The sequence below is a fragment of the Amphiprion ocellaris genome, chromosome 4 (assembly GCF_022539595.1).
Source record: "Amphiprion ocellaris isolate individual 3 ecotype Okinawa chromosome 4, ASM2253959v1, whole genome shotgun sequence".
Taxonomy (NCBI): domain Eukaryota; kingdom Metazoa; phylum Chordata; class Actinopteri; family Pomacentridae; genus Amphiprion; species Amphiprion ocellaris.
The window spans coordinates 5,415,570-5,428,044 of record NC_072769.1 but is presented as its reverse complement, the minus strand read 5'-3'; the positions used below and the strand labels follow the sequence as shown (position 1 = coordinate 5,428,044).

Sequence of the window (12,475 nt, the reverse complement as noted above, 5' to 3'; positions counted from 1 at the left end):
CTCTGGTGGATGAAATCCATAGAGCAGTGTTTCTCAACTGGTTGGTCGCGACCCAAAAGTGGGTCGCGGGGCCGTTTTTGGTGGGTCGCGAGCCTTTTTCTAAAAAGAGAGAAAAATAAAGATAATCCAATTTAGTGGCGAGTCATTGTAGTTCCCCTCCGCACCCGCAGGGGGTCGTCGTGTCAGCAGCGACCGGTGAGGACACTCGTATTACTGTAGAAGAAACTGCATGTTTTCATAGCAACAGCAGCATGGCTAAACGCAAGTACGACAGCGAGTACATTAAATATGGATTTTCCTACATCGAAGACAAAGGAGTCCAAAAGCACGCATCTGAATAAACTTTTCGAGCGGTTTAGCGACTACTTTCCCGATAAACAACCCGAGGACGACTGGGTGCGCGACCCGTTTGGAATAAACATGGAAAGCATCACGTTGCCTAGCAGCGATGAATGTCAGCTGGTGGAGCTATCATGTGACCGCACTCTCAGAAAGAAATTCACAGAGGTAAGGGTTTCCCAGTTCTGGTGCAACGATGTGATGAGAGAGTATCCCTCCATTGCTAGTCGAGCTGTAAAAATCCTCCTACCATTCAGCACCACATACCTCTGTGAATGTGGCTTCTCAGCTCTTGTTCAGCTGAAAACAAAATACCGAAATAAACTGAACATTGAGCATGACCTCAGAGTTGCTTTATCATGCATACAGCCAGATTTTGAGACTCTTGTAAAGGCCAAAAAGCATCCTCAGCTAAGTCATTAGAACTTCATGTAGTTCTGCAGTACTTTTATCGTGACTTGTGACTTTTGTTTATTTGTAAGTGCTTAAAAACACACTTTTCTTTCAATATTGCACAGTATTTTTTCCCCCAAATATTGGCTTTCAAATACAGTTAAGCCCTTTGAAAAATGTTTTATTGTGTTTACATTTTGAGATTGATCAGAACATTAAGCATTTCTTCACTTTAATAATTTGTTGAATGCACTTCATCAGTTTTCATGTTTTGGACTCTTTTGCACATATTTCTATACATAGTTTCTCCAGCTACAACAGCAATGCTGCAGACTTGTGCAGTATTATGAGAAGCTACTGGTTTTGTTGAATTGCACTTTTTTTGTAGAAAAAAAATGCACTTTTATATATCCTGAGAACTACTTGAGGCTATTGTTCTACTTGTTTCAAAGTCCTCAGTACTTGAATTAGTATTGCTGCTTGATTTTGAGTTGTTGTGAAGTACTTGAGTTCAGGTTTACAAGTTTTGTCTTCGAACGCTCAATCAATAAATTGTTGATTTTTGGAGAAATATTGTTTGGGTCACGACTTGTCATTTCAGTTTTATGGTGGGTCCCAGACCAGTTGAGAACCACTGCCATAGAGAACTTGAGACGGCAGGTAGGTATGGAGAGGACGCCAAGGAACGGCTGTGATGGATGAACCCTGAGTGGAGGAGATGGTGAAGAATCCAGGTGAGACCAGGCAGGAGCAGGCAGGTCCGAAACTATGATGGGAGAAGACAAACTATGTTACTACAAGTACGTGCAATAGAGAACTTTAAACTATAGTGTGCGAGAAAACCAGTACAGGCTGTATCATGATCTGGTACTGAGAGGTGAGTAGCGTCTGGCTGAGAGAGTGAGGTCTGATTGGCAGCGTTCCACCTGCTCCTGAACTGGCTGATGAGGGTGATGTGAAACACCTGGCGCAGCAATTACTCCAAGGAACACCTAAAAAAGGAAAAAGAGGAGGAGAGAGAGGGAGAGAGAGAGCACTATCTAGATCTGGCAGCTGCCAGCCTGGCATTGTATGGGACTAATGTGGTAGAACAGAATAATACCAGTGGTTCAGTTGATCATATAACCTCATAAAGATAAATACAGTTTGATGGAGGGTTATTTATTGTTATTTTATTATTTGTCCCTGCTGGCTGTGTGCAGGCTCAACGGCTCCTATGAATCTCTGAATGGAGGCTCCAGCATCGAGGGCTTCGAGGACTTCACCGGCGGCATCGCTGAGAGCTACGACCTGCAGGAGGCGCCGCCGTTCCTCTTCAACATCATGAGGAAAGCCCTGAGGCTGGGCTCGCTGCTGGGCTGCTCCATCAACGTAAAACCCTCCTGATGGTTCTAACGCTTCTAATGCTCAGAGCAACAGCTGCACATCATCTGAGATAAAAGAATATATCAACCAGCTAAACATCTGAGATAAGTGAAGTTAAGAAACAGTTAAACTCTGAGATAAATGAAGATGTCCACCAGTTAAACCTCTGATCTCCTGAAACACTTCAGCATCTGTTCTGTAGAACCCTAAAGATCATCAACCAGGAACTGAAGAACACAGTCAGCACATTTCCATCAGGAAAATGAACCAAACCTGAGCTTTACGTTCCCATATTTCCTCTAAATCACCTGTTTCATGTAAACCTTCCTCCTCCTAAACATTCAGAGGGTTTCCAGGTTGAACTGCAGGTAGTGTTTCCACAGAAAGACTGAGAAAAGACGTTCAAAACAACTCAAAATGTGTCCAAAATGACATAAACTTGTACAAAATGGGCCTAAAAAATGGTGAAAAGTGATTCAAAAACTGTCTGAAATTACAGGAACTCAAACAAAATGAACCCAAAACAGTCCAAAAGGGTGTTCAGGGGCCCGTTTCACGAAGCAGGTTTAGTGAAAACTCTGAGTTTGTTAACCCTGAAATGAGGGAAACTCAGAGTTTTCCGTTTCACAAAGGGAGGTAACTCAAACCAGAGACAGAGGGGTAACTTTACCCTGTTTCACAAAAAGAGAGGTAACTTAAACTCTCGGTCAGCTACCGTACTCTAACCTGGTCGGGACCAGGTTTATCTCAGTAAACCTCCAGTTTCTCTCAGTCTCCGCCCTCTTTCAGCCACACACGCCATTTCATTTCCTCATTCATTCAGTCAAATGGCGAGTTTTGGCGAAGTCTAGTTCTGCCGTGTGTCAAAATGACGTCCTTTTATTAACGATCCAGTGGATGAAGGAGCAGGATTACTGTGCAGAGAATTAAATATTCGTCGGGAGATTGTTTTCAGACCGCGCATAGATGTTTTGGCATTTCCGGACAGTTATCTTTTTGAACGGTACCGTTTCACATCACAATCCATAACCTACATCCACAACCTACTCCGTCCTTACATATACAACATTACCAGCCGCAGTCATGCTCTAACGTCCCAGCAGATATTGTGTGTTGCGCTGCGGTTCTTTGCAAATGGGAGTTTTTTATACAACGTCGGAGATGCAGAGCACTTCAGTAAGGCCACTGTATGCAGGACGGTCAGAAAAGTGTGTCTGGCCCTGAAACGACTTTTACCATCTTTGTGGTTTTCCCTGGACATAAACCTGTCAGAGCCATCAAGGAGGAGTTCCACAGGATTGCAGGTGAATGATGTAGAGATCTGTTAAATTAATTTTAAATCATATCCAGTTAATGACATTGTGCTGCAACCTCAGACTGTGATTAGTAAATTTAATTTCTTTTAGGATTTCTCAGTGTGATTGGCTGCATAGATGGCACACACATCCCCATCAAAGCTCCCAAATATAATGAAGCTGATTATGTGAATAGGAAGTCCATTCACAGTATAAATGTGCAGGTAGGTTAGAGGTAGATTGACTACGGTTTCAAAATGTTAAAGACTGCATCATAGTTCAACATCTGTCATTCTCTTCACTGTCAAGATCATATGTGATGCTGCACACATCATTTCCAATGTGGAGGCCAAGTGGCCTGGGTCTGTTCATGACTCGAGGATTTTTCGAGAGTCTAACCTGAGCTACAGACTGCAACGTGGTAGGCATCCTAAAGATTTTAACAATATAATTCACTTGTCTCCCTCCTTTAATATACTCTAATGTATCCACTATACATTACAGGAGAGTTTGATGGCCTTCTGCTGGGTGACAGGGGTTACCATGCCAACCTAGTCTGATGACCTCATACCCTGACCCTGAACCAGGCCCCCAACAGAACTTCAACCGGGCTCACTGCAAGATGAGAGCCGGGGTGGAGATGATCATAGACCTGCTGAAAGCCCGTTTCCAGTGTCTACATCACCTCAGGGTGACCCCTGAGAGGGCCTGTGATATTATTGTGGCATGTGTTGTTCTTCATAATATTACCACTATTAGAGGAGAGCAACACGCTGCCCTACAAACTGAAGACCCAGATGATGACCTCATCCACCTGCCAGCTTTCCAGGATGGCAGAGCAGTCAGAGACACCATATGCAATAACCACTGCAGAGTTTAAGTCTCCATCATCACCACCACAGCAGTGAAATAAACACATGACATACATTTCATTTGGTCTTCTTTATTTCCTACAAATAAAAGAGCTAGTTTAGTTAATGTTCCAGTAGTTAACATAATTCACCTGTGACCTGCATCCACCTCTAACTTGTGCTCCAGTATTTCAATTTCCAGATCTGCCTTCTTAATCTGGCGGTCCAAGTACTGCATTTCTTTATGTGTTTTTTGTATTTTTCTCAGCAAGTGGATTTTGTATATTTGTTTTACTGGTAACTGGGAATACATAAAGGACATTAAATTATACAGTTGCACATGAATTCCACAGAATGAACGTCTGGTGTTTACTGAACATCCATCTCACTGTGTCAATCTGTGCAGTGGAAGTTGAGGGACCATCCTGCTGCTGTCCAGCCATGCTCTGTTAAAAAGGATGAGAATGTGCAGTACTTCAGTGTAGGCTAAATGCCAGTCTATATTCCACCAGAATGTTAAGAAATGTGAATGGGAAGAGAACTATCAGTAACATACCTCTGTATGCCTTTCTGGATCCCCCTCTGTAAAGGCAGCAGACACAGTTTCATCCTCTTCATCCTAGATGAGTGATATGTTTCAGTTGACTTAAACTACCATTTGGCAAAATATTTGGAGTATTGCCTACTTACAGTTACAAGGTCTGTTGTGGTGTGAAGGGGCTCCACCAGGCAGATAGTACCATCACAATCTGTTGGGCCAAAAGAAAAAAGACCCAAAAGAGAAATCAGTATTTGTATGACTATACTTGAAAACATTCCATATATACATATACATGGGCTACACACACACACACTCACACACATTACATTTTATAAAAGCACTTGTGTCTTGGGGGGTGGTCTCAGAGGATGATCTCCCTCCAGGGATTCCCTCAGCCACTGGCCTTCCCAAATTCTGGCTTAGGGCCAGCTCCTCTGCCTCCGTTAGAGGTGGTGGTGCTGGGCCACCTCCCTATTTACAGGCATCTGCTTTCTTTCTGTTGGCTGAGTAGAAGTCTGTGTTAGTTTAAATAGGCTTAATTGTTTAACAGAACGTGATATGGATGCAGACATTTAGGCTGTGTGTGGGGTAAAACCACTGCACAGACAAATAGCCACCTAACATTTAGGCTACTTTACAATGTAAAACATGATCAAAATGAGGTAGCTCCATGAGATTATGCTGACTTCTTACCTGTTTGAACAATGTTTTTATATTTCATCTTCAGCTGCTGCCACATGCGCTTCTCCCCTGCAGGATTGCACCTAAATGAATGAACTTAATAGTCTTCCCCTGTAATATTATAGTGATTTAAACTTACACATTGACCCGGGCAGCAATGTTCTACCACACCGTCTCTCTCTCTTTTGCAGCTGCAGGTGCTGCACTTCTTTCTAAAAACGTGTTCAAACTCGCTATATAAGCGCATTAAGATTTCCAATTCAAGCGGTGTAGTCCTCCGCTTCCCCGTTGCCATGGTGACTCGTCGAATCGGCGCTCCATTGATACTGGCTTTTCAGAGTTGTGGTGCACGCGCTTAACTCCGGGTGAAACTACTCTGAGTTGATTTAACCAACTCAAATCAGCCGTTGTGAAACCGAAAACTCTGAGTTTTCTATCTCAGAGTAGATCAACTCAGAGTTCAGGGTTAAACTCAGAGTTTGTTGAACCTGCTTCGTGAAACGGACCCAAGATGTCCAGAACTGTTTAAAAGTTGTTGGAGATACATTTAGCATGGTGAAACATCTTTCTTTAGCTGTAATTATTCACATTCAAAATGACATAAACTTGTGCAAAATCAGCATAAAATGGTCAAAAATGACTCGAAAACTGTCTGAAATTACACAAACTCACTTAAAATGACTCAAAAATGGTCAAAAACAGCATAAACCTGTCAGCAAATGTTTTTAAAAATTCTAATGACTCAAAATGTGCCCAAAATGACATAAATGTGTGCAAAAATGATTTAAAAACTGTCTAAAATGGCATAAATTTGAGCAGAATTGTTGAAATGATTCAAAATGCCCCAAAACCTGCTAAAAATTACAGTAATATGAGAGGAAAACCAAAGGTACTGGATCAATAAATAAATGCAGCATGGCTCAGAAACAGTGAACAGAGCAGCAAGTTGTTGGAGATCCATCTAGCATGGTGAAACATCTACAGATGATGAGGAGAGTAGAGAGGAGACATGGAAACAGAAAAACATCTACAAACAAGCAGAAATACCATGATGAAATAAATGTGGCATGGCTCAGAAACAGCGAACAGAAGCGCAGAGAAAGTTTTTGGAGTTGTTGAACATGGAATTAATTATCAAAAAAACACAAAACTACACAGAAAATGACAAAAACAAGATACAAAACGAGAAAATGAGACACAAAATGAGAAAAACGAGACAGAAAACCATCTACAGGATGAGGAGATCATAGGATCTTCAGGAGAAACCAACTGTTGGAAGACGTTTCTAGAAACGTCGTCCAGAACCTCCAACTGGTTTCTCCTGAAGATCCTTCCATCTCCAGGACCTGATGACTGAGAACCTCCTCAGTATGAGGAGACAACATTAGTCCAAAATTTAACATCTGAGGATTGGATTAAACATCATCTCTGAAACGTTCTCTGCTGGGTTCAACCTGAATTAAGTTCTGGTTCCTCCCAGATCTCCAACTCTCGTGAGACGGAGGCCATCACACCTCAGAAGCTGGTCAAAGGCCACGCCTACTCCATCACAGCGGTCGAGCAGGTGAGGCATTCTGGGAAGTATTCCGGTCTGGGCATCCAGATGTTTACAGCTGTGCTTCCGTTGTGCAGGTTCATCACCTGGGTTCTCCAGTGGAGCTGGTCCGGATCAGGAACCCCTGGGGTCAGGTGGAGTGGAGCGGCGCCTGGAGCGACAAGTGAGTCATCCACCCGGTTCTCTGTTGTTGGTATTTGACGGGACAACGGGTTCTACCGGTTCCGTCTCAGTCTGGTGTCATTTGGTTGTTGCTGGTTCTGACCCGGTTCTCCTCCTCAGTTCCCCTGAATGGACTGGAGTCCAGCCGGAGGAGCGAAGCCGGCTCGATCGTCCCGCTGACGACGGAGAGTTCTGGTTGGTGAACGTCCCCTACTGCCGGAGAACTGTTCTTGGTATTTCCTTGTTAGAGCATGTCGTCTCTCCACAGGATGTCCTACCGAGACTTCCTGCAGCAGTTTTCCCACCTCGACATCTGCAACCTGACGCCCGACACGCTGAGCAGCGACCACCTCCACCGCTGGAGCTACAGCGAGTTCGAAGGCGTGTGGAGGGTCGGTTCCACCGCCGGCGGCTGCAGGAACTACTCCGGTACGGAACCAGAACACCATAGGGTTCTACCATCAACCCTCTGAACCATCAAACACTTGTTAGATTAGAGCTGTGGAACCTCCTCCAGAACCTTTAGAACTTCTAAACATTCCTCATTAGAAATCTGGAACATCTGGACCAACACCTTCTAAACACCTTAGAACCCATGTTCTGGATGATTTAGAACCCGTGTTCTGGATGATTTAAACCAATTTAGTTTGGTTCCTTTAATCCCAACAACATGTTCCACTCTGTAATAAGATACTGTGATCAACTGTATGAAATGTAGCACTGACAACCACTAGAACCAGTGTAGAACCCAGTGAGAACCAGTAGAACCAGTACAGAAACCAGTGAGATCCAGTAGAACCAGTATAGAACCCAGTATAGAACCCAGTGAGAACCAGTACCACCAGTAGATAATCCCATAATTGGCAGCAACAACTTTTTCCAAGAATTTTAGAAACTGGTTCTGTATGTTCTGCATGTTCTATATGTTCTGTACGTACTGACAGATCTTCCCGTGTCTCTGCAGCCACATTCTGTTCGAACCCTCAGTTCCTGATCCGGCTGCAGAACGTAGACGACGATCCTCACGATGGTGAGGATGGCTGCACAGTTCTCATCGGTCTCATACAGAAAGATGGTCGCAGAGAACGACGCTTTGGACGAGAACTCAACACCATCGGGTTCTCCGTCTACCAGGTCCTGAAGAACAGTTCCAGCTCCACGTTCTGTTTGAAATGTTCTGATGGAACCTATTTAAAGCTCCAACTGAAACTCTGTTTTTATCCATTTAAATGGTTCTCAGGAGGTTCTTTAAATGTTCTTAACGTCTGTTTGTGTTTTTTCTTGCAGGTTCCTGATCAGGTGAGTTCAGATCCGTAGCGAACGTCTCGTTTTTCTGCACATAGAACACTTTATTAAAATCATGTTTCAGCTTTTCAGCTTCAACGTCATGGTAACATTTCAGTTCCTGTTCTGTGGTGGAACCTTGTTGTCAGGAACATAAAAACATGAGCGCAGGTCTTAAAGACACCTCAGGTTCTGATCCTGGATCAGTTTCAGGTTCTGATCCTGGATCAGTTTCAGGTTCTCAGACAGAAAGAGAAATAATTCACTGGATCAGTCTGAGGAGAACCAAACGTCTGTCCAGATACAACTGTTGCAGCTCAACAAGAACAATGAACGGTTACAGTTAGCGGTTAGCAGCTAGCGTTAAGGTACATTTAGTGGTTAGCGGCTAGCATTAGAGTAGGGTTAGCGGTTAGTGTTAGGGTAGGGTTAGGGTTGGGGTAGGGTTAGCGGCTAGTTAGTGTCAGGGTTAGGGTAGGGCTAGCAGTTATTGTTAATATTAGCAGTCAGCGGTTAGTGTTAGAGTGGGTTTAGGGCAGGGTTAGTGGATAGCAGTTAGTTTTAGGGTAGGCTTAGCAGTTAGTGTTAGTGTTAGGTTAGGGTTAGCAGTTAGGGTTAGGGTAGGGTTAGAGTAGGGTTAGCGGTTAGCAGTTAGTGTTAGGGTAGGTTTAGGAGAAGGGTTAGCAGTTAGCGGTTAGGGCTAGGGTAGGGTTAGAAGTTCATGTCAATATTTAGAATTCAACGAACTTCCAACTCCAGAATAATGAATGTCTGATAAAAACCGGCAGCATGAAAACAAGATGGAGGAAAGTTATCGCGTCAGTTTAATGGGGATCATTATGGTTCTGTTTTGTGGACGGTTCAGGTCCAGATTCAAGTTCAGGTTCAGGTTCCAGTTCCGGTCAGACAGAACAGAACTGTTTATTAGTTCATTCATTAACAGACTGAGCTGCAGCAGGAGGTCCGACTGATGTCTTCTTCTGGTCAGCACCGAGGTCGCTCCAACGTCCGTCTGGGTCCAGATGTTCTGCTGAGGTCGGCGCCGGCAGTTCGCAGTCGGACCTTCATCAACCTCAGGGAAGTCTGCGACCGCTTCAAGCTGCCGCCAGGAGACTTCGTCATCGTCCCGTCCACCTTCGAACCGCACCGCAGAGGAAGCTTCATCCTCCGAGTGTTCACCGAGAAACACGCCCACAGCAGGTCAGAACCAGAACCAGAACACGCCCACAGCAGGTCAGAACCAGAACCACAACCAGAACCAGAGTACGCCCACAGCAGGTCAGAATCAGATCCAGAACCAGAACATGCCCACAGCAGGTCAGAACCAGAACCACAACCAGAACCAGAACACACCCACAGCAGGTCAGAACCACAACCAGAACCACAACCAGAACACACCCACAGCAGGTCAGAACCAGATCCAGAACCAGAACACGCCCACAGCAGGTCAGAACCAGAACCACAACCAGAACACACCCACAGCAAGTCAGAACCAGAACCCTGGGTTAGATCCAGAACCAGAACATGGGTCAGAACAGAACACTGGTCAGAACCAGAACAGCGGGTCGCGTCAGTCAGACTACAGCAGAGAGCATTGTGGGAGTTCAGCCAGCAGTGGGCACCATGACAAAGACTCCTGTAGGGGCTTTCGACCGGGGTGGAGCCCGTTCGGAGTCGGAGCCAGTGCCCGACTCGGCGCCTGCTTTTTGTCTTTCCACCACCGGAGCTGCGGCTCCAGGCTCCAAAAACTGGGGCTTTTTCGGGCACCAACTCGTTGCTGGGCCAGACATGGCCAGAGTTGAGAGCTGAGCATGTCACGGGCAGGGGGCGGGGTGACATCTAAAAACATCTAAAAAGATAAACATAGATATGATCATCAACTTATTGCGCGTGTTTAACCGCTAAGTAATCAATGCAAGCGTAGTCGAAGCTAAGTAGCTAAGCTAACGCTAGCACGTTTACTGTTAAGTATCCAAACGTCTTTGATAATTACCTTTCTTCTCAAACGTGATCGCCGGGCATTGTAACGGCGACGCCGATGGGTAACCCCTAACAGAAGGTTTTGCTGTTCAGCGATGGCGAGACACACTAGCAAAGCCATGAACACCACTCCAATGAAGTCCTCCATTGTTGTTGTGTGGGTTTCCGTACGGCGCGAACGCTGTTGAACGGCTACGTACGCAGTGACGTACACACGTTTTGTGGTGGTGCAATGACGCAGCTCCAGCTTTGCTCCTTCCGAATGGAAACACAAACCCGTTCTGGGGCGGCACGAGATTTGAACCAAAAAAGCACTGGCTCTCAACTTTGAACCAACCTAGCACCTGGTGCTCTTTGGTCGAAAGCCCCTACTGGGGAGCTTCATGACCTCCAACCAGAATCGGGTGTTTAGGAGGAACTGGACCTACATGAGTCTGAGAACTAAAACATCAGAACAGAACAAATGTCCACTGAGATTAACTCCTGTTATTGATTAATTATTGATCAGGAACACTCAACTTATTAAGAATATTGTTTCTAAATTAACATCTCTGGATGTTCTGATGAACCAAGAATCAGGATGGAGTTAGAAAACAAGTTGATCAGCTTTGATCCAGATGTTTGAGATCTTTGGCTTCAGAACATCTCCAGTCCTCCATGTTCTAAAGCTGTTCTCTGATTGGACCAGAACATCTCCAGTCCTCCATGTTCTAAAGCTGTTCTCTGCTTCTTTCAGCCCGGTGGAGGAGGACGTGGACGCCGACATCCAGGAGGTGAGTCATTTTATTTCAGAGGTCGGTTCTCAGAGGGTAAAAAACAGAGAACCTTCAGAATTGAACCAGAAGTTCACAAGATAAACATGAAAACAACAACGTGAAGCTGAAAGCAGGAACCAGGAGACGAGAACCACAGGTAGAACCACAGGTAGAACCATGGGTAGAACTCAGGTAAAACTCATGTAGAACCATGGGTAGAACCACAGGTAGAACCACAGGTAGAACTAAGGTATAACCACAGGTAGAACCACAGGTAGAACTCAGGTAGAACTCAGATGCTGACAGCTGACTCTCAGGTGAAACCAATGAAGGCAGAAATCAAAAGGAGGGAAAACCCACAGAGGGAGGAGAACCACTGAAGACAAACAAGGAGATCTTTGGAAATAAAACAAACCAAAGAAAGAACAATAGAAAACCTCGAGAGAACATTAACAATATTTCCACGTGTTCCTGCAACATAAAGAACCGTTCTATTGTTTCTTGCAGCGTGACATTCGACAGGACGACGTGGATCCTCACTTCAAACATCTCTTTGCTCAGATCTCTGGAAAGGTAACAACACTGTTTATTTCTTCATCCTCACCTCCTCACCTCCAGGTTCCACGCCGACCTTCTGTCCTTCTGTTTCCTCAGGACTCGCAGATCTCAGCCTTCGAGCTGCAGAAGATTCTGGACAAAGTGGTGAAGCAGAGTAAGAACATCATGACAAACACAGCAACAGCAACACCAACATCTAGAACCCTAGAACACCAACATCTAGAACCCTAGAACACCAACATCTAGACCTCTATGAATATCTAGACCACTATGAACACCAACATCTAGAACCCTAGAACACCAATATCTAGACCTTTATGAACACCTAGACCTCTATAAACATCTAGACCTCTATGAACATCTAGACCTCTATGAACACCAACACCTAGACCTCTAACTGAGTCGTGTGTTTCAGGGTCTGATGTTCGAACTAATGGTTTCAGTCTGCAGACCTGCCGCAACATCAGTCTGCTGGATGTATCCTTCAGACATCACCGATCAATAAAAAAAACTGATCACTGATCAATCAGGGAACGTTGTGCTCCTCAACCGTTCCTCAGGCAGATGGCAGCTCCACTGTAGGTCTGCTGGAGTTCCACACTTTGTGGAACAAGATCCAGAGATACCTGGTGAGAACGTCACAACCTCAAGGTCAAACTGTGACTCTGTTGTGGGTCTGAAGTTCTTAAATCCTCCATCGGGTTCTCCTTCTTCTG

The 12,475-nt window shown here is 44.8% G+C and overlaps 1 protein-coding gene and 1 pseudogene across 13 annotated transcripts in view; both read left to right on the top strand.

The window, feature by feature from the left end:
• Nucleotides 1–12,475, top strand: part of LOC111568891 (calpain-2 catalytic subunit-like) — a 32,056-nt gene that overhangs the window by 18,059 nt on the left and 1,522 nt on the right. For 2 of the 13 annotated variants that reach the window (XM_055010108.1, XM_055010116.1), the window contains exons 5-15: nucleotides 1,935–2,103; nucleotides 6,946–7,029; nucleotides 7,098–7,183; nucleotides 7,303–7,377; nucleotides 7,451–7,611; nucleotides 8,147–8,481; nucleotides 9,455–9,912; nucleotides 11,183–11,219; nucleotides 11,709–11,913; nucleotides 12,175–12,236; nucleotides 12,320–12,388. In XM_055010108.1, coding sequence (XP_054866083.1) covers nucleotides 1,935–2,103; nucleotides 6,946–7,029; nucleotides 7,098–7,183; nucleotides 7,303–7,377; nucleotides 7,451–7,611; nucleotides 8,147–8,481; nucleotides 9,455–9,912; nucleotides 11,183–11,219; nucleotides 11,709–11,913; nucleotides 12,175–12,236; nucleotides 12,320–12,388 — 1,741 coding nt within the window. Of the gene's footprint in view, nucleotides 1–6; nucleotides 2,104–6,945; nucleotides 7,030–7,097; nucleotides 7,184–7,302; nucleotides 7,378–7,450; nucleotides 7,612–8,146; nucleotides 8,482–9,409; nucleotides 9,913–11,182; nucleotides 11,220–11,708; nucleotides 11,914–12,174; nucleotides 12,237–12,319; nucleotides 12,389–12,475 lie in introns of those variants that run through there. The other 11 variants (XM_023270758.3, XM_055010110.1, XM_055010112.1 and 8 more) reach the window with 11 other exon arrangements.
• On the top strand, nucleotides 2,610–4,588 carry LOC111568892 (putative nuclease HARBI1; annotated as a pseudogene).